General features: G+C 40.6%; 3 protein-coding genes across 4 annotated transcripts; all 3 read left to right on the top strand.

Annotated features, from left to right (window-relative positions):
• Positions 1-1,134: 1,134 nt before the first annotated feature.
• Positions 1,135-8,756, top strand: RB195_003959 (uncharacterized protein; the record flags this gene model as incomplete). 2 transcript variants are annotated; one of them, XM_064201851.1, is made up of 4 exons in its annotated part: positions 1,135-1,238; positions 8,046-8,107; positions 8,191-8,263; positions 8,606-8,756. In XM_064201851.1, 4 exons carry the CDS (start codon positions 1,135-1,137, stop codon positions 8,754-8,756), a joined length of 390 nt encoding a protein of 129 aa, XP_064057731.1. The 2 variants fall into 2 exon arrangements, with proteins under 2 accessions (XP_064057731.1, XP_064057732.1); XM_064201850.1 differs by lacking the exon at positions 1,135-1,238 and having other exon boundaries at positions 8,068-8,107.
• Positions 8,757-13,739: 4,983 nt separating this feature from the next.
• RB195_003958 (uncharacterized protein) lies at positions 13,740-14,839 on the top strand (the record flags this gene model as incomplete). The annotated part of the gene is made up of 3 exons (XM_013451492.2): positions 13,740-13,779; positions 13,833-13,953; positions 14,707-14,839. 3 exons carry the CDS (start codon positions 13,740-13,742, stop codon positions 14,837-14,839), a joined length of 294 nt encoding a protein of 97 aa, XP_013306946.2.
• A 1,821-nt stretch (positions 14,840-16,660) lies between these two features.
• RB195_003957 (uncharacterized protein) lies at positions 16,661-16,960 on the top strand (the record flags this gene model as incomplete). Its single annotated transcript, XM_064201849.1, has 1 exon — positions 16,661-16,960. The coding sequence occupies one exon, from the start codon at positions 16,661-16,663 to the stop codon at positions 16,958-16,960; it is 300 nt and encodes a 99-aa protein (XP_064057730.1).
• Positions 16,961-20,353: the final 3,393 nt, after the last annotated feature.

The raw sequence follows: 20,353 nt of genomic DNA, 5'->3' as shown, positions 1-20,353 counted from the left end.
TGCAGGATGGAAAAGACGGTCCTGCAGAAATGAACAAAAAATCACCATCTTCAAGAAAGATAATCATTACTGCAAGTTAGTCGCTGCTGATAAGCGTTTTCATCCATTCAAAAGATGAACCTGCAACTGTACACGTCTCTCGCTCCTTCTCACAATAGAGGAAATCTTAGTGAAATGTTTCCTTTCATTGTTCCACCTATTTTCCAGTTTTATAGCCATGTAAGGACAATGGAAATGCACCCTACAAACAAACGATACTGATTTACAAGTACTAGTGGGTACTAGATTTTACCCAAAAGCTGACAGAGAACTAAAGTGTTTCCTTACCTTATCACAGCCTCAATGAAAAAATTGACAGATTTCAACTATCGACCAAAGAGAAGTTTTTCAATTTCTTTCCAGTCTCGGTGAAATTTTGTTGGAAAACACTTGGCGAGTAGACTAAATAATCATTCAAATTGCTTTCTTATTTTCCTCAAAGCACTTTTTTTGCCTGTCTCTTTCCCCTAACAAGTGGATCAGAAAAATATTCAACGGTGGAGGAAGAGGGACGAGGAGTAAATTACTGCAAATTCGAGGTCAGGAACAATAAGGGAAAAAACATTTCCGTTTTGTTGTATTCGCAGTACTAGTCACGTAATACCGTTTCACGTCTTGAATTACAATGTCACACACGAACATTCAAAAAGCCAAGGTGCTGTACCGTTGCCTACGACTGCTCCCCCACAACTTGCTCGGATGGAAATTTCGGCACGTTTTCTGGGCCATCGGATTCCTCTCCTTGAAATCTATCCAGTAGTTGGTGTTATGCTAAAAAGACTCAAGTGGCTTACTTTGATTTAACCGGCGCACACATATGCTAGCGCGTCCGCACGCCTCGTCGCTGCTTGTGTCTCCCTTGGACATATCCGAGACCATCCTGTTCGATCTCATTGAGCTCGCATAGCATCTATCGGCGGTCGCTATCCCATAATTTGCGAAAATTACAACTGAATTGCCTCTCAATGCCAAACGTCCTCAGCTGATATCAGCTGAATTTTTCACCTCAAAAGACTGGGCAAGATGTCGGTAGTTTCCACGCGTGGCTGTCGTCCGCCAGTACACTATATCTAATCCCGTGGGAAGTTCTTCGTTATGGCACACTATCAGTCGTCTAAGTTGCTTCTCTCTACACGGTCAAGTCAAGCCTCTCCAGCACCGCTGATGAAGCAGCGCAAGTCTCCGATTTGTGAATCGTGGTAAGACAAATTCATGTCACCAAATACTCGCCTAAAGACAATAAGTGCAACCTAAGGAAGCATGTTTTGTAGCTGAAAGAGTTTCCACATTCTCATCGTATCACATTAAAATGTCTAGGGGTTGTTGGATGCAACCACATAATATTTCCACATGGTAGAATGGTCTATATTTGTTCAGTGAAAAAATTGGAATCGAGAGGTATTATCACTCACTGAACAATTTTTTATTGCTTTAATTCGTATTTAATCTTACATATTTCATCTGTTTTAATAAGCAGCGCGAGCAGATTGAATGTTTTGTTAAATGATCTGTTCATTGAATGTTCTGAATCAACCATTATGTTTAAAGGGTGTTCTTTTTTAGCGAAACAGTGCTCTCCCAGCAGTACAATGTTTTGAGCCTTTTTAAATTGTCTCCCTAGGAACAAATCCTGCACAGAACCACTATTGCCATCTATGTAGCTTCGAAAGCGACCGCTGTAAACAAGCCGAGGTAAGGCCATATGAACTACATATCTTTGGAAGCCTGAAATGGATATTGTCCATATAGCCATCTGAAAACGATGGTGCCTTCTCGTATTCGTCTCTGATCGTTGGTTTTGAATAATGTTGTAATAAATAAATAAATTGATAAATAAATAAACGGACAAATACGTAAGTATTTTCGCACATTACCGAAAAGGAGTAAATGAAGCAAAAAAAGTCCTCTGGTTTTTTGCGTGTACACCACGTATGTGCGAAAAGTTAGAACTCGGTAAGTGCGTGGCGCTCAATGCTGCGAAGAGAAGCAGATATATACATCGTAACGACATCAGTTATCCTTACGCCAGCGACGAGAGGCGATCGAATAACACACCTTGCGTTCTTGATACGCGCTCTGTCCGAGTTCTGGTCGAATCCATATATACCTTCGCAATGGCTACCGCCTACAGGACGTGGACTATTATGAGGAGTACAAAATCTGAGTCAACAAACTTTTCGATTTCGCCTGGACTTTTCGCTCTTGGCTGAAACTAGTCCACTATAAACGCAACTCTCAACGCCAGACGTAGGTGTACTTTAAGAGAGGGAGGAAAAACAAGCATGAACGAACTAAGCAACAAAACCTTGGTCCCACCTCTATTCCAACAGCTTTTCCCGCCGCGTCGCCTGGAGCGCAGCCATTTACGCAGTTATGCCGTGCTTTATGTCGTTCTGACCCTACCATGAGGTCGGGTCGGGTCAAAACGACATAAAAAAGGACAAACTTGAAAATGTACAGGGGAGCTATCGACAAAAAGATAATGGGGAGTTCAACATCAGTCGAAGCTTGATTTGGCAGGTCTGAAAAACGAGGGATGCAGAAAGAGGTCCCTCCAACGAGTGTCGATCAATATTGGATTACGAACCATTACCGGTAACTTCAGCCAGGAAAAGCGTCTTAAAAGGAAGTAAAAGCGAACTGCAGGAGAATCTTGATAACGAATGAACGTCAAGTGCGAACAAGTTTGAGAGGTCATCGGAGTTCTAGAACTTGCGGGAATTCTTTCCCCTACTAAAGCAATATAGTTGCAAGATGAAAAGATGAATTCCGGTCCTCAACACTGCCAACGGAGTCGTTGTCGGTGAAGCAACCCTGATAATTTGGAGGTATCTGGTCAAAACCTTCCTGAATCGGAAAGCGCCATCAGCTTCTGAACTTGGAACTTGAAAAAAGACGAAATGAAACTTCGTAGGTTCGACTCCCAACTGAGTCAAACTTTTGCTGAAAAGAAATTTTTATTGATTTGCTCGAGCTGCGGCCAAGATTGGTATTGAAATCTATTAACAGCTAACGTTTCAGCGTTTTCGCCTTCCTCAGATCCTGGAAAATCAAAGCCATTAGTAATTTGTTCTCTTCTTATCACCGCGCAGAAAGGATTCAAAAGGTAGGTAGGCTGATGCTCACCTCATTCGATAGAATTGGTAACGCAACAGACCACCAAGTACCACAACTACGATGTAGTTTTTATAGAAATATAAAATACCTGACGGCCCGGCCCGTAGACCAGAACCTGCCGAGATTTTGATATGGGGGTAGTTCGTTTGTGATCGCAATGCTCTCAATTCCTCCTGTTTATTTTTGGACTTATGGCGGTGATTCAAAATGTCTCTAGTGTTCTGCGTGCTCGAACGATAGTATGGTAACCTCCACTTATATTTTGGAGTCCTGATGACATATTCTACGGTGTACTCTGACCGGGGTGGAGAGCTGTTTTAGCTTTTGCGATCCATCTAGATTCTTCTTGACCCGAAGACACAGTGGGCGTCCCTCTTCCCTGTATAATCGCCACACCACAACCTGTAGATAGGACGACACACTACTCCTGATACCGTGTGATCACCCTCTTCCATACGGGCAAACCATGAAACTGGGAGTTGTGCAGAGTCGGTCATACGTCTGAGTTAGAAAATTGTAACCACTTCTGAAAGACAAAGAAATTAATTGTATGTGTTGTTCAGCAGTTTAGAAGCGGACTACACGGAATATGGAAAAAAGCTCAGATTGTTGCACATTGTTAAGTTCGGGAGATCACGGAGAACCTCGTTGTAAGAGAACCAAAAGGAACAATCTAGATAGTTTTTCAGAGAAGAAGGCTCCTCCTAAAAAAACCGTCATATCGTTGTCTTTTTTCCACCTCATGGCCTTTTTGGAATTTTGATGTAAAAAAATTAAAATCTTCCGACTTTTCTTGGATATTTCCCACATAAATTTTGGGAGAACCAGGCCATACGGAAAGGAGAAATTTTGCACATAGATGTTTCCTCAGCTCCCCTATCCGAATATATGGACGATTTTTTGAAGCATCGTCCTTCTTCGGTAAAATAGGAAAACTCGCCAAAATCTCAATTTCTGTCAAAATCACCAGAAAGTATGTGATCTTGAATAATATGCAGTAACTTAGAGAACCTTTGAGCAAAGCAAATTATTTTTTAGAGTTTTGCCGTTTCCCCCAATCTTTGTACCATTTTAATTCCACGAAGACTAGGAGGTAAGAAAAACAGCACTGTGACTTTTTTAGGGCAAACCTTTTTCTCTAAAAAAACTACGTAAACTTTTTCTTTTGGTCATCCTATAACGTAGGTATTTCGATCTCCCAAATCTAACAATGTGCAAAGTCACAATGTTTCTGTCGGATGTTCCTACAGTATGACCCTGCGTCGTCCCAAAGTCTTACTGTAGGAACAAAATGTAATTTTTTTTTTTTTTTTTTTACGTTGCTCTTTGATTTGACCTATGCACCTGACTCATCTCTCCCTTCTCTCCTTGAGTCTTCTTCTCATCTCCTTTCATCAGTGCTAAAAGATTATTTAATTATTATTTTAATTTATTTGATAGATTTCAGAAAGTGATAGAATAAAATAAAAATGAAAATATTTCAGCACAACATTTCAGCAAATTTTCTTCTTCCACTGCTTGGTGTTATTATCAGCTACCAAACTTCACATTTACCATTTGTTCCACGGCTGATTTTCCTTTTTTCTAGACACATGAAATTTACAATATATTTTGTTAAGAAAGGGAAAGGGGGGGGGGGGGGCTAAAGGAAAATCTGATGTTAATGTTGACAGGCAGTTCAGTCGAGACATTCAGTGTACCGCCAAATATGGGTTAGAGTTGGATGTGAAGATTCTATGCGAACTATACCTGAAAAATGAACTAGATGGGCTTGGATATGTTTAAAGACGGCATGCACCGGAGAAGAAGCAGGTAGCTGAGTAAGGCTGTGACAGCCTCCGGCCAACTAAGTCAAAAAAATAAGTCATCTACGCATATCTTGCGCACCTTCCCGACCAATAGTTAATGAAAGCAGGATCCTTGCGAAATGTGGCGATAAGAGGTGAAAGGATGGTAGGTGGGACTCCACTCAAACCTCACCACTACGTTCCACCGTGCCGTATTTGAAGTTTTGAAGCTTACTGTTGATAAGTTTCGTTGCTGTTCGTTCGTTTGTTCTTTCATGCGTTCATCGTTCATCATTCATTTTTCCTCCCTCTCTTAGAATACACCTACGTCTGGCGTTGAGATTTGTGTCTATAGTGGACTAGTTTCAGCCAAGAGCGAAAAGTCCAGGTCGAATCGAGAAGTTTGTTGACTCAGACTTCGTACTCTACTTCGCATTCCTCATAATAGTCCACGTCCTGTAGGCGGTAGCCATTGCGAAGGTATATATGGATTCGACCAGAACTCGGACAGAGCGCGTATCAAGAACGCAAGGTGTGTTATTCGATCGCCTCTCGTCGCTGGCGTAAGGATAACTGATGTCGTTACGATGTATATATCTGCTTCTCTTCGCAGCATTGAGCGCCACGCACTTACCGAGTTCTAACTTTTCGCACATACGTGGTGTACACGCAAAAAACCAGAGGACTTTTTTTGCTTCATTTACTCCTTTTCGGTAATGTGCGAAAATACCTACGTATTTGTCCGTTTATTTATTTATCAATTTATTTATTTATTACAACACTATTCAAAACCAACGATCAGAGACGAATACGAGAAGGCACCATCCCTTTCAGATGGCTATATGGACAATTTCCATTTCAGGCTTCCAAAGATATGTAGTTCATATGGCCCTACCTCGGCTTGTTTCTGCTAACGTCAAAGAAGTGAAGGCTAGAACCTCCTGTCTTCTAAGCCAATTCGACGAACGAATACTTTCAGATAAAACACCACGCACACTTTTGCCTCCTCGCATTCATTCTGTTTAGCACAACAGACATCATTATTCTGCTGTAAATGCAGGCAGATTACGGTAGGAGGAAATAATTTGTGCCTCTGAGTAAGTTGGCGTCGTTCAGCAGTGTTTATCCACTGCTCATAAAATTCATAGGGAATCAATTAAACGTGAATGAGATCCATGAAGTCAGTAGATTGATCATAACCATTCACTTTAAAATTCTCACTGAATCAGATGATCAGTCTCATATGCAGTAATTTATGTTGCAGCATTTATTCTATTTTCGTTGTATATTGCATTTGTATTCATAGTATTTATTTTCATTCTTTTTTGACAATAGAAGCTTTGAAAAATAATCCTCAGTTTTGATAGCCAGTAAAGAACAGGTTTCTTACGCTGTTCCCAATTGTTATGAAGGTGAGAGTGATGTAGAAATATTGTCAAGTTCATGAATTTTTGGAATTCTTTTTCAACTTCAGAAAGATATTAGTTAGCGGTATTAAAATAGTCCCCCTGTCCTACACTTTCGGAGTCCAAAGTGGCTACAGTGATAATTTCAGCATCAATTATACAGCGGTCGCTTTCGAAGCTACATAGATGGCAATAGTGGTTCTGTGCAGGATTTGTTCCTAGAGAGACAATTAAAAAAGGCTCACCACATTGTACTGCTGGAAGAGCACTGTTTTGCTAAAAAAAGAACACCCTTCAAACATAATGGTTGATTCAGAACATTCAGTGAACAGAACATTCAACAAAACATGAATGAATCTGCTCGCGTTGCTCATTAAAACAGATGAAATATGTAAAATTAAATACGAATTACAGCAATTAAAAATTGTTCGGTGAGTGATAATACCTCTCGATTCCAATTTTTTCACTGAACAAATATAGACCATTCTCCCGTTACAGCTATATTTCTGAGGAATTCTAGACGCTTTTTTAGACATCTCATTCTGCGGGTTTCAGCGAAAACAAATTTTTCAAGAATGTCAATGAAAACGAAGTACAGTGCATTGTATACTGCTACTCAAAGTCGGTATTTTTTATTATGTGGTGCAGTTCTACTGTCATTAGACAGCGATTCGAAGAACAATTGAAAAACTTGTTTATTTTTGGAAGAAACAATTTCACTGGGAATTGCTCCAACAGGTGCGGAGTCGAAAATAAAATGTGGCCGGTTACAATTTCTTTTCTGGAACAGACGAACAACACATTTTACTGATAATATGGACCTAATAAATTATTGTCGATCTTCTGGTTTCGACCTCATAATTACATTGTTTTCTGCCAAAAAGGCATTTTTGAGCGGATATTGAGGGGTCATAAACTGCCCAAGGCTTGAGCAACACGAAAAAAATGATATTTCCCTCCCAACATCTTGGAAGGAGTGAAAGGCACATGAAACAAAAAGACACGTGGTTTTTCCTCATTCGGTATAAGGAGTTAAGTAGCTTGGAGGACTAATAGTTACTTTTTACTCCTACGAAAAATTCTTCGCCAATGTCTGCTCGTCCTACTTTACACAGGCGCTAAGGGAATTAAAGAGTATACGTATATAGTATAATTAACAGAGCAATAATAATAGCAAAAATAGTAGAAGCTATGAATAGGTCAGACATAGGTGGGCCAAAACCATTTCAACCTCGGTGTAAGCGGGTGCCTTCAAAGCGGCACGGTGGACGTGGGACCATCGCTAACTGCAGATTTCTGTTGAAGTGTTAAGGAGCTTTCCAGCATATCTGTGTCGTAAAAGAGAAAGAGCTGCTGTTTCCGTAAAATTGAATCAATGATTGTCTTTGTGGATTGTGATTATTTTCGCACTGCTTCTTTCGTTCGGCAATTCTTTCTTCTCAGCTCCTTTGTGCAGGTCGGGCCGACTCCATCTTGTCTCTTACTGATTATAACAGTTTTACTTACAATACAACAGGAACATACGAACAACAAAGGAGAAAAATATTCTGTTGTCTCGCAAACTCTGAATATGGTGCAATTATTTCAAATCCTTTGGACTGCCAGTATTTTTGGTGCTTTTTTAGAAGGTGCACACTAATCACCGCTTCGGTTTCATCCAGACCGGCTATAAAAGACCTCATATTTCCATGTTTAGCCATCGAAGCATCTATCCAACGATGAAGTGTCTTTTATTTCTTCTCTTCTGCCTTGTTTTAGGTAACATTTTCTGCTAACACTAGTCTTCGAGTAGCATTTCCTTCTCATACTAGTCTTCGAGATTTACAGAAAGACCATTGCAGTGTGCGGAGAGGTAAGGAGTCATTCGTGCAGCGGGAAATTAGAAACAGGACATTGCAGAGCTCTTATACCAAGGTATACCAACATCGTTTCATTACTTTGGTTTGCCTTCGGAAGGATCATCGGGGAGGATGTTGTTTGTGGAAATTTGATAACTTCTTAGTCCCGTAGATGATCTCGATTGTAGTTAATCGAAGACTGAAAATTCTGTCTTGGTGAGTAGACTGTGATTTTCGAAATTTAACACATGTATATTCATTGAGTTAGCAAAACATTTGCGCTGTCACTTTTTTCATAACTGAAACTGCTTCCATATGCTTATTAATGATTTAGATTTGTTTTTACATAGACATTGCTGTCTTAGATCATCATGAGCGGTATCAATGTTCGCAGTTATCAGAATACTCTGACGTTTAGATGGGGATTTGACGAACAGACAGGCACCTGCAAAGAATTCAACTACGGTGGTTGTGGAGGAAACTCAAACAACTTCGAAAGTGAAGAGCTCTGTAGGAAAACCTGCAAAGCCGGGCAACAGACAAAGTTAAACCGCAAACATAAACTGTAGCTTTTTGTGAGGCTGCGAATAAAGCATTTTTTTTTGGAAGTATGTGATATAGAAGATGAAGATTGACGCAGGATGTTCCAGTGCTCCTCATGAATGCATTTACAAAACGTCTCACTATCCAGGTATTTAGAAAAAATGTTCTACAGTGCATTTTACCACCACATTCATGGAAATTCAAGAGCGCGAAAAATAAAGAAGAAAAAAACAAAGGAAATGGAGGAAAGAGGGGGTTTTCGTGGCTTGGACTGTTCTAGTGCAAGAACATAGTTCGGACAACCAGAATAAGCATTTTACAAAGTTGAGATATGGTTCTTCTTAAAGGTTATTCCGAAAATTTCTGTTTTTGCAACAAAAGTTCAAAGTGAAGAAAACTATAATTTCATGCAAGAATCAAAATCGCAAACTAGTGAAATCGATAGATGGAAAATATTATGTGGTTGCATCCAACAAATCCTAGACATTTAGTGTGATTGGAAACACTTTCTGCTACAAAACATGTTCCTTTAGGTTGCACTTATTGTCTTTAGGCAAGTATTTGATGACATGAATTTGTCTTACCACGATACACAAATCGGAGACTTGGCCTGCTTCATCAGCGGTACTGGAGAGGCTTGACTTGACCGTGTGGAGAGAAGCAACTTAGACGACTGATAGTGTGCCATAACGAAGAACTTTATACGGGATTAAATAAAGTGTAATGGCGTACGACACCTAGTACAGCCACGCGTGGAAACTACCGACATCTTGCCCGCTCTTCTGAGGTGGAAAAAATCAGCTGAAATCAGCTGAGGACGTTTGGCGTTGAGAGGCAATTCAATCGAGTTGTGTTGTTCCGCAAATTATGGGATAGGGACCGCCGATAGATGCTATGAGATCGAACAGGATGATTGACTCCGAAAGGCCTCTCCCTTGGATATGTCCAAGGGAGAGGCCTTTCGGAGTCGATAATGTGATGCCACACTTGTCTGGGAAGATAGGAGGACTAAATTTAACCATCGATTAGACCTCGAAAATCATTGTAAGGCTGCGCACGCATTCATGAACTTTAAACGGTTCTGAATTAAAGTATTCATAGGTGCATACTTCATGGGGTTGATCAACTCTGTTCACTTTATTCACTTCATTTGGCGATGACACGTAACACAGCATTGTTTTCCTCAAACTACCCTTCAAGCATAATGGTTTTTGCAGAATATGTTAAGTTGAGTCCAAACTTGTCGGACAAATTGACAAAATTTTCATTCATCTTACAATTTTTAAACGATAACTGTGAGACATTTGAAGAATGCCCAATTCGCATCGATGGAGTTTTGCCAAAGCTTAGGCAGATCGTAGATGACCCTGGAGACTGGTCCGTTAAGAACTGCTCAAGTGGCTTTTTGGTGTTATCGATGGTTTGGAAGTTTTGACAATCCAAATGATGTTGGAGATGGCAAAGAGGTGGTAATCTGAGAGAGCCAGGTATTTTTTTTTCCAAAAAAACTCTTCAAACACAATTGTTGTTTCAGAACATTTAATAAACGGAACATTTAACAAAGGTATTAATGTGCTGTAGCGCTGCTTATAAAAACAATAAGATTAAATAGGAATTACAGCAATTAAAAATGCTTCATTGACACTTATCAATTTATATTTTTTTCTCCTTTCCATTCAACAAAATGTGGACCATTCTCCCAATTCAAATTTCCACTTTCCACTCCAATTCAACTCAATTTCCTCAATTTTAGATGTCTTTTTCAAACATCTCGTCAAGAGGTTTTCAGCAAAAAAAAAAAAAAAAACTAGGAAATGCACATTCTGTTGGACCCTTCTTCTCCAGGATCTCAGCATATTTAGCACTCATTCTCCATCGCTATCCAACAGTCGGCTGTTTTTAACTGGTGCACTTCTACTGTCATGAGACAGCAAAAAAACTGAAAAAACTTATAGGTTTGTGGTAGAAACAATTTCATTGAGAATTCTAGAAGGTGAGGAGTCGAAAATAAGATGTGGACGGTTACAATTTTTTTTAAAACTGAAGAATAGCACTTTTAACTAATAATGTGTATCTAGTAGATCAAGACTAATCTTTTAGCTCATTTTCCTACTAAGATGTAATTTCTATAGCCCCTACGTGAGCTCTTCTTCTGCTGCAGTCAAAGAGGTGATGGAAGGTGCCTCCTGTCTTCTAAGCGAATTCGACAAACGAAAATTTTCAGATCGAACACCACCCATACTCTTAACCCTAACCTTGTTTGCAGAGCTCATCCACCTTTTCCTCTTCTTTCTTTTGTTTAATTCACTATTTCCTTCAACTCAACAGAATATATTTTTCCTTCTGCTTTTCACATCACGAAAAATTTGTGGTTGTGTGCGGAGTTCACAAGCCTTTCACAGGGTTGTATGCCACGATGGGCTGCTGTTGGTGATCACATTGATCATATTCATTAATGAATGAATTTGTCCAGTGGCCGCATTCATATCGGTTCGAATTCATGTTCAGTTCATATCGAAATTGACGGACATAGCATAACGGAAATATACTATAATGGGAAAAAAAGAATGGGAATGAGGTCAGAATATTGGATACGATAATTAACTAGAAAATTCTGATGGTATTGAATCAGATGACCAGTTTATATGCAGTCATTTATTTTTAGCTTCTGTGAGCTTTGAACTTTGAAGCTTCCAGAAATAACTCTCAGTTTTGACAGCTGGCACAAAACAGGTTCCTTATGTACTTTCCAATTCTTGTGAAGGGGAGGTGGGAATGAAGTGGATTGAACGGAAATATTATCAATATATATTGAATGGAAATATTATTTCCTGGATTTTTGAATTTTTCTGAAACTTCGCCAGTATGCGGCATCAAAATACTCCTCTCATTCTCTACTTTCGTAGTCTAAAGAGCCTATAGTGAAATTGCAGCATGATATATACTATGGACGCGTTTCAAAGTTACACACATGACAATACACAGACATGTTCTGTGCAGTCGTTGTTCCTTAAAGGGCAATTAAAAGAGACTCGTTTCTGAGGTCAACGCAGTTCGCAGCAAGATTCAAGGTTTGACAAAAAAATTGGATAATAGAAACTAATGTATCGAGGATGTCATGAGGTGCTGACTCCGAACACCTGATTTTCTTCAAAAATGGACGCACCTGAAGGACGTTACAACAAAACGGCGAAAAAAAAAGTAGAGTTTACAAGCACTGTGCAAATTCATCCCATTCCACCCTTGGGATTAATAGAGCATTGTTTTGCTGAAATCAGACATCAGACATCCCATCAGACATAATTGTTTTTTCAGAACATTTAATGAACAGAATATTTAACAAAGCATTTAGTGTGCTGTACGGTGTTAGTCATAAAAAGAGATCAATCAAGCGAGATTATATAGGAATTACACCCCTCGATTTTCATTCTTTATTGAACGAAGGCGGACCATTAAACCTCAATTCCGGAGCAATTTTAGACGCCTTTCTTAGACATCTCATCAATTGGGTTTTAACAAAAGCAAGTGTTTCAAGAATGGCGATAGAACTGAGGCATAGTTTGCATTGAAGCACTTGAAACACGTTCTTTTTAGTCAGTACTTGAGAAATGTGCAGCTTTTCATTGGTACGGTAAGAAAAACAAGGAAACACTCACTCTAGTGGACACTTTTCCGCCAGGATCTCAGTAAATTTAGCACTCAGTGCTATTCAGGGTTCTATATTTTTCGTTTGTGAGATGCAGTTCTATTGTCATGAGATAGCGATCAGAAAAAAACTAAGGAAAAACTTATTGATACCTTTCGAACTTATATGACAGAACCAATTACACTGAGAATTCCTGTAGGAGGTGAGGAGACAAAAATAAGATGTGGACGGTTACAATTTTTTTGAAAGTACTCGAATAACACCTTATACCAACAATGTGGACCTAAATTATGACAAATCCTCTGATTTCAACCCCATATTCAAGTTATCTAGTATCGAAAGAGCACACTTGAGTGGATATTGAGGGGAAATGGAAGTGCACCAAACTCGTGCAACGTTAAAAAAAAATTGTGCAAGAAGAGAAAAAATTAAATTCTTCTTTTAACATCTCGCAGAAAAATGAAAAGTATATGGAACCAGAATCAACAAAAGTGGTTTTTCATCATTTGATGATGAGCGCTTAGTACGTTGGAGTGTTGCTAATTATTTTTTTACCGTTACGAAGAATTCCTCGCCGTTTTGAGCAAACCCTCTTTTACACAAGCTCTAACGGATTTAAAGAGTATTCTACAATAAAAAAGCTATTTCAATATCAATTATAGCAAACGCTCTCACTAAGCTATCGGGCAAAAACGACGTTAAGCACGCTGCAGTTGCGCAATGCCGCCCGCAGAGTTCACAGCCGCGCGGGCGGCGCCGGGCAGCCTAACCGGGTGCGCTCGAAGCGGAGCTCTGAATGTAGCGGTTGTTCTCAAAGTTTGACCATCGCCAACTGCATCTTTCTCTCAAAGTGTAAAAAAGTTTCTGAAACCTGCATAACCAATCAATCGTGCTCAATTCCAACTGGTAATCCAGAGAAGTACGTATTAGACGTGGTTGACGGGTGGTGGAAACATGACGAGCCGCACCAGGGCGGTTGGTTGAATGGACCGTTTTTGCAAAAAAATTAACTCGTAACAGGAAAAGAGTTGCTGCTTTCGTAAAACTGAATCAACTATTGTCTTTCTGATGGTTATCTGCGAACTGCTTCTTCTTTCTATAAGCATCCGCCCTTCTCTATCGTCTGATTGTAGCTGTTTGACTTACCATACAACAGGGACATATCAGCAACGAGTTAGAAAAATATTCTGTTGTCTCGTGAAATCTGAATCTCGTGCATTTATTTCAAATCCTTTGGATTACCAGGATTTTGTAGCTTTTTCTAGAAGGTGCTGACTCTAATTGCCACATCGCTTTCATCCACCAGAACGGCTATAAAAGACCCCCTCTTTTGATGTCGAATCATCGAAGCATCTGTCCAGCGATGAGGTTTCTTCTATTTCTTCTCTTCTGTCTCGCTTTAGGTAACAATTTGTGCTTACACTGATGCTCGAGGCTTATAATGAGACCATTGCAGTGAGCAGTGAAAGAAAATACGGATCCAGGGGAGATAAATTTTGGAGTGGCAGGAACAAAAATACGAATCCATGCAAGGAAAAGTTTGGAGTAACAGGACCCTGCTTGGCTCTCTTCACAAAGTAAGCTATCATTATTTCATTACGTTAATTTAGCGAAGGAAGAATCATTGGCGACAATGTTGATTCTGAAAATTGAGTAACTTTGTGGTTTCGTAGATGATCTCTATTGTAGGTAACTGACTGAAAAATTTTTCGCTATGTCAAGGGTGCTTGTCGAAATTTTGCACGTGCGTATTCATTGAGTTACCAGAACATTTGCAAAGAGGCGTTGTCACTTTTTTCATAACTAAAATTACTTCTCTATGCTTGTCGATGATAACTGTATCGATGATAACTAAATGAGAGAAATGATTATCCATGGAAGAAGGATATACTCCCAGGTGCCTTGGTGATTTCGATGCGTAAGAAATCATTTCCATTACGTCAGTTTAGCTTCGGAAGCAATAATCGGGGAGGGGGGGGGGATGTTGATTCTAGAAATTTAACGAGTTATAGGTCCCGGTTATAGGTTATAGGTTTAGTTATAGGTTATAGGTACGGTTTCGATTTTAGTTAACCCAAAACTGAAAACCTGATGTGTAAAGAGTACTTTTCGAAATTTTACACGTGTGTTTTCAGTTTTCAATCATTGAATTGGGAAATATTTGTTGAGAGGCGTTGCCGCTCATCATGAGAAAGAAAGTGCTTTTCTGTACTTATTGGTACCTAATCATACGCTTTTCCTGCTGCTTCTCGTTGTCAGATGATTTGAAACGGATGTGATTTGATCTACAATTCGTGAGTGTAATATCTTTTAAATGTCTTGAAATTCAGGTGGGGATTTAACTCAACCTCAGGAAAATGTGAGGAATTCACCTACGGAGGTTGTAAAGGAAACGGAAACAAATTTGACACTGAAGAGGAATGCAGAAACCGTTGCGAAGTCCGAGGAGATGCAAAGACCTAATTTTAACTTTTTCTAAGGGCACAATGATTGCAAATAAAGTATTCCTTTGGAAGAATGTGACGTAGGAGTTTAAGACTGACGTTTTCTGCTCCAGAGTTCCTCTTTAGTGTATTCTCCGAACTTGTCAGTATTTTGATATTTACGAGAAATGATCCAGAATAAGAGATGAGTTGTAGCTTGTTTTCCTTACACATTCTTGGAGATTCAATGGAGATGGGCGCAAAACAGAGGAAGAAATAAAAAGAGAAGGATGAAAAACAGGACTTCTGAAGGTTGCACTGCTTCAGTGCAAGAACGAGAACTTCGACTATTCATATGGAATAAGAATGGTATGATGTTCAAATGTAGTCCTGCTCAATTGCAATTTTGATGGCTGTTCCGAAAACTTGTTTCCTTGAAATAAAGTTCAAAGTAAAGAAGAGCCACAATTTCAGGAAAGAATTAGAATTTCAAACCAGTGAAATCGATGGATGGACAATTTTATGTGGTTGCATCCAACAATACTTTGAGGTTTCGATGTGATACGATAACAATGTGAAAGTTTGAAAACTCTATCAGTTACGATCACAAGCTGGCTTAGATTGTAGTTACTGCTTTTTAGACGAGTGTTTGGTGACCTGAATTGGGCCTTCCACGATGCACGGAATGGAGCCTTGGAAAGCATCGTCGGAGGTGATGGAGAGGCTTGAACGCATAGAGTGACTATTAGACGACTGCTATACTACTCTTGGCTGATGGTGTGCCATAACGAGGAATTTTACACAGCAGTAGTGTACAGGAAGATGACGCGTGGGAATTATCAACATCTTGCTCAGCCTTTTAAGGTAGTCTCAGAAAACCGCCTTCGCTTCTTTGATCGCGTAATGGGACCGTCTGACTACCTTGTGCAGGTTGTCCTGAGGACGCTCCCAGACCCAAACTGTAAAAAACCTCTGGTCGTCAGAGTGTGGACGAAGGTGCTAAAGGAAGATCTGAAGGTACATGGTGTTGATAGGTCAATCGGGACGTAACATTACGCAGATTATGGGATAGGAACGGTTGATAGATTCTACGCAAGGTCTTTCTAGAGATCAAACAGGATGGGTCCGCATTTCTCGTGCGCGGCTTTGAGGAGGTTCAGCACAGGTTCGCACTCCTCTGAGCAGCAGGTCGAAGTCCACGTCTGGGTCCTCCTCGATGGGCCAGTTACTTTAGGTCAAGGAATCCTCGAGTATGCAATCACTGTATAAATGGGGTAGTACTATCGTGACGTCAAGTAGATATGACCTTCGGTTGGTAAGTATGTGGTTGATCTCCGCGCCGTAATTTTGCCATTGGGCGATTCCCATGTCCACTGTCGATGATCTTTCTTAATGAAAAGAAAATTTCTATGAAAGAAGCGAACGGCGGACAACAGCCCGGCGAGACTATTCTCCGGTCTCCAGTCCAAATCTTTCAATCCTATGTTTCTTTTCGGTGGTCTTTCCTAGTGGCCTGTGTTGAAGTCTCCGACAACGAACTTGTAGAAGAACATTTCATTGCGGATCACTCCCTCCAGCTCCTCATAAAATGTGTCCAATTCGGATTCATCAGCTGCTAATGTTGATGACTAGCAGTTAATGATGCTAGTGGGTTGTTGGCGGGTCTCCCAAGCTGAGAAAGAGTCCTAAGAGCTAAGAGTAAACCACGGCTAAGATTCACCGTCTCAGCAAAATGTCAAAAGGTGGCATACAGTAGATTGGGCTCATCATGACAGGGCTGCTTAGTTTGGAAAGAAGTCTTCCTGACACTCCAGTATAAACACTCCCTCAGTATCCTGCACGTGGAGTTCACCCGTATCAGATGCTGGACGGTGAGAGGAAATCAAAGCTCAAGTTGGTCAGGAAGTCTTCGACTATAGACCACGGCGTCACATGCACGGGTCGCCATGGAGACTGTTTCAGACTATGTACTTACAACGCGAGAACAGTGTCCACAGACGCTGACCTGCATGCCTACTCATCAACACCAGCGGCTGATGAAACCGAACTGTACGCATTTCATGAGGGACTGCAGGAACTGATCCGCAACGAAATGTCCTTCTACAACCTCTTGCTCGCTCCTGTCTTCTTTCATAAGAATTCGACTGCATACCAAAACTGAGAAACGGCACCGAAGAGGAACACAGGATCGAAAGATTTAAACTGGGCGACCGGAAATAAAAATGGCAATCGTCTCAACAGGCTGCCATCCGCTCCTGTCTTCCTCCATAGAAATTCTTTTTTCATGAAAAAAAACCATCTTCAGTGTACATGGGATGGCACAACTCGTGCGGAGATCGATCACATACTCACCAACCGAAGGTCATATCTACTTTACGTCACGGTAGCACTACTTCATTGTAGTGGCTCTAATCACCGTCTCCTTCGTGCAGAAATACGATTTAGTCAAACGATAGAAACGAATATCTGCTATCAGCAACGAAAGAGCAAATAAGTCGTATACGGTGATTGCATAGTCAAGGATTTCTTGACCTAATGTCACTGGCCCATCGAGGAGGACCCAAACGTGGACTTCGACCTGCTGCTCAGAGGAGTGCGAACCTGTGCTGAACCTCCTCAAAGCCGCGCACGAGAAATGCGGACCCATTCTGTTTGATCTCTAGAAAGACCTTGCGTAGAATCTATCAACCGTTCCTATCCCATAATCTGCGTAATGTTACGTCCCGATTGACCTATCAACACCATGTACCTTCAGATCTTCCTTTAGCACCTTCGTCCACACTCTGACGACCAGAGGTTTTTTACAGTTTGGGTCTGGGAGCGTCCTCAGGACAACCTGCACAAGGTAGTCAGACGGTCCCATTACGCGATCAAAGAAGCGAAGGCGGTTTTCTGAGACTACCTTAAAAGGCTGAGCAAGATGTTGATAGTTCCCACGCGTCATCTTCCTGAACACTACTGCTGTGTAAAGTTCCTCGTTATGGCACACCATCAGCCAAGAGTAGTATAGCAGTCGTCTAATAGTCACTCTATGCGTTCAAGCCTCTCCATCACCTATGACGATGCTTTCCAAGGCTCCATTCCGTGCATCGTGGAAGGCCCAATTCAGGTCACCAAACACTCGTCTAAAAAGCAGTAACTACAATCTAAGCCAGCTTGTGATCGTGTGTCTCGAACCCAAGACCGACAAACTTGGATCAAAGACCACCAAGAGATTTTTGTAGTGGCACGAACTTGAGGTTTGATCCGAATGCATCGCACATTGAGCGGTTAGGAACAAACATCTGCTGCAGAAACGCCTCGCAGAATTGTCTTCCAAGGTACAGGCAGAAGCAGATTCTGGAGGAAGCACAAAGAAGGACAAGTTTGAAGAAATGCAACAAGAACCTCCGCGAATGCAATGTTCCGCTAACAGCAAAGACAGAATTCGCACCACTTCTCGTTGTGAGATGTTTGCTGAGTGTGTTATACAGAGTGTTTACCAAGATCGTTTCATATCTAGACGACGGATGAAGCCCAGCCTCAATAACAAGCTGCATTCGTAGAAACGAATGCAATACCGTCAGCGCTGATCTATTAAGGTGTGGATGTGTGTAATGTGAGGAGATTAGCCAATCGCCACGATCGATGCACCACTAAGGTGCAGTTTTTCCATCGTCCGCTCACCACACCCATAGGAAGGGGTACGAGAAGGCGATACTATATCGCTGAAGCTGTTCATGGAAGCTTTTCCAACCTTTGTTTTGCGGACTAATGAAATAGATAATGAAAGAAAGGAAGATAATGAAATCACTATCCTGGCAAGAAAGGGGCATACGCGTTGATGGAACATTTCTTTCGAACCTTCGTTTCGCGGACGACATCGTCTCTCTTCTCGAGAAGCACCAATGAAGCGGAGACGATGGTAAAGGAATTGGACGAAGCAGGGCAGAGAATAGAATTGTGAATAAACCTAAGCAAAACAAAGTTCATGAAGTACGTCTACTGCGAGAACGGAGGAGTACAACACGAAGACGCGTAAATCGTGAAAACTTTTGTTCATACGTCTTTATTTTTTATTTCTATTTCTTTCTATTTTTATTTCTCTTTTTTTTTTGAAATTTTGTTTTTATTTCTTCATATGTTCTGTGAATATGAAGAACGACTTAAAGGAAGAATTAAATAAAAGGATGAGAGCAGCGTGGACACCATTCGCACCTGTCAGGAAGCTACGGACCAACTGACGGACCAAGATCTCCGTGAACATCTGTTCGACTCGAAAGTTCTTCCAGCGGTCTCTTACGTAGCAAAATGTCCTGCCGCGTCCGAGAAGCTACTCACTGCCAGCAAGGTGGGATGATGAGTTCCCTGCACGGATGGACCAGCTAAGAGTTCAGTTGTATATGGCTCAAGGACCTTGTCAAAGTCACTCACGAAAATTGAGATCATGGACCTCGGATGGCAATGGCGAGGGTGCGGAAAAGAAAAGAGTGAAAAAGATGTTGAGGCCCGCACGTCCAATGAAGACAAGCCATCTGAGTATTTAAGAAAGTAAGTAAGTAATGCGCTCAAAGTAATGCTTTCGTTCCATTGTTAATCCCAGATCAGAAATTAAGACTTTCACCACATCTCAGGTAAGAACGTTGCGGGCAAATGTCACAGAAAAACTGTTCCGCAAATTTTGAAATTGTCACGACATAAAATACAACTCTGAATATGATAAGGATGCATCCTACACATGAGACCGCTCGAAATAAAATTATTGGAATTTCCAGGTAATAAAAAACTAAGGCATAAGACAACAGCGACCTTGACTAAACAGAATACGCAGCTGACTACTAGACAAATGCTTTAGCCACACCGAATACAAGAGCAAGAATTGCAAGAATTCCAAAATATGAGAGCATTTTCAGCCAGCAATGGCAAAAACAACAACAAAATGAGCTACTATTATATTCTGACTTATATATGGCGAAGAGCGATACCTTGAACCGCTTTTGGAAATATTACTTCGCTGGTCCGTCTTATCGAGCAGGAGGAAAAACCATTCACAGTTCTTCCTATATATCAAGCATTAGGGCCTCGTGAGAATTATGTTGGTCAGAACAGCATGCAGCTGTAAAAGTTCTTCAGAACTACAAATGATAGTAAACTAACGCTAATAATAATTTCGTGCGTCACAATAATCAAGCTCTAACGGCACTTCATCACCAATGGTCGAAGCTACCACTGAAAATCAAATTGTCGATTACACTTGAATTGATGTTAATTTAAAACAAAGCCAAAATTTTACAGAATCACAGCAAGTAGAAGCCATAATTACACATGAAAAGAAGATAGTACGAAACGGTCAACTAACCCATAACTTATCTCCGCCAGAAGAATATAGAAGAAATTTTTAGAACAATACGAAATACGAAAGTTGATGTTAAATTTATTTGTTACAAAGTAAAGAACTATCACAGCAGGACGAAAAAAGAACAACTAGGTTACCAGTTGCTATTTAGAGCATAAATTCACTTCAGTAGGACGGAGATCAGATTTTCCTTTGTAGAGCTTAAGAAGTTTTAAAACC

Source organism: Necator americanus, chromosome IV (assembly GCF_031761385.1).
Source record: "Necator americanus strain Aroian chromosome IV, whole genome shotgun sequence".
NCBI lineage: Eukaryota > Metazoa > Nematoda > Chromadorea > Rhabditida > Ancylostomatidae > Necator > Necator americanus.
Note: the sequence above shows the minus strand (reverse complement) of the source record. Positions and strands in the feature narration are given on the sequence as shown.